The following is a 1,105-nucleotide window of genomic DNA, read 5'->3' on the forward strand; positions in this document are numbered from 1 at the left end:
TCTCAGAGCTTGTTGGTGATGCTTGTTGTAGGCGATTACTTGTTTAATGATTTTTTTCAACCAACTTTATAAAGTCTGTATTTTTTCTTGTGAGTGTTCACCAAAATCTGTTATAATAATCATGTGCTAGTGGTAGGAGAGAGAATTTTCTAGTCATTGTTGGTGGATTCTGTGTATGTGTATGTATGTTGAGGCATGTCTTGTATATCCAGATAGCCAGTGTCTGACTCTTTCTTAGCCGTATTCCCTGCTTGAGTGGAGCCTAAAGATAATTGAGAGGTGAGAGTGTTAGGCCTTCTCAAGATTTAGATAATGTATCCATCTCTGGGCATGTGTCTCTCCTTCAAGAAATATGTCAAAGCTATTTAAAGCCATGATCCCTTCTATAAGCTTATTCTTTAGCCTCTCGTCTTTTTAATTTGTCCCATTTGTCCCAGTTATTATTCATTGTCCACAGAAATGATGGCTAATAAATTTAACTTTAAATATTTCCAACCATTTTTCTTTGAGTATTTTTTTAGCACTAGGTGTGTCCGAAGGTAGGGAAGATACAAACAAGCCCTTAAGGGTCTCAGGGAGCTCCAAGACAGGTCAAAACGCAGAAGCACAGGATAATGTCCATTGCACCACCTCTAGTTTTGTTATCTATGCTAGCTTCAGAGGGAGGAATGGGATGGGGGTACATTGAAATGCCACATAGCTTTTTAAATGCAGATTCAATTGTTTATTGTTTTTATTAAGCACGCTCTGATTGTTATAAGCTTTTAATTATTTTCCAGAATTCTAGGGGGGAAAAAAAAGGATTCTCAGTTTATTTGTTGCTTTTGTGCAGGAAGAGACTCGTTGGACTTCTCCACCCTTGCCGTTTTTCTCTTGAAGGCATGTGTGCATGCATGTATGCAGGAGTTTGTATTTAGACATTTTGGCTTCATACTATATTAACTTTTAAAATTCTTTTCATTATATTTAGGATTTCTTTGATAAGAAATGGTGACAAACTTCCATCTCAGGATCATTTGATTGTCCAAGAATACATTGAAAAGCCTTTTTTAATGGAAGGTTACAAGTTTGATTTGCGAATTTACATTTTGGTAACATCGTGTGA

General features: G+C 36.4%; 1 protein-coding gene across 1 annotated transcript in view; it reads left to right on the forward strand.

The window, feature by feature from the left end:
• TTLL7 (tubulin tyrosine ligase like 7) overlaps positions 1-1,105 on the forward strand; it is a 175,796-nt gene that overhangs the window by 77,593 nt on the left and 97,098 nt on the right. The window contains exon 8 of the mRNA XM_045292051.1: positions 971-1,101. Coding sequence (XP_045147986.1) covers positions 971-1,101 — 131 coding nt within the window. The remainder of the gene's footprint in view (positions 1-970; positions 1,102-1,105) is intronic.

This window comes from Echinops telfairi, unplaced genomic scaffold (assembly GCF_000313985.2).
Source record: "Echinops telfairi isolate 266 unplaced genomic scaffold, ASM31398v2 ScPeMD7_443;HRSCAF=831, whole genome shotgun sequence".
In the NCBI taxonomy this organism is placed as follows: domain Eukaryota; kingdom Metazoa; phylum Chordata; class Mammalia; order Afrosoricida; family Tenrecidae; genus Echinops; species Echinops telfairi.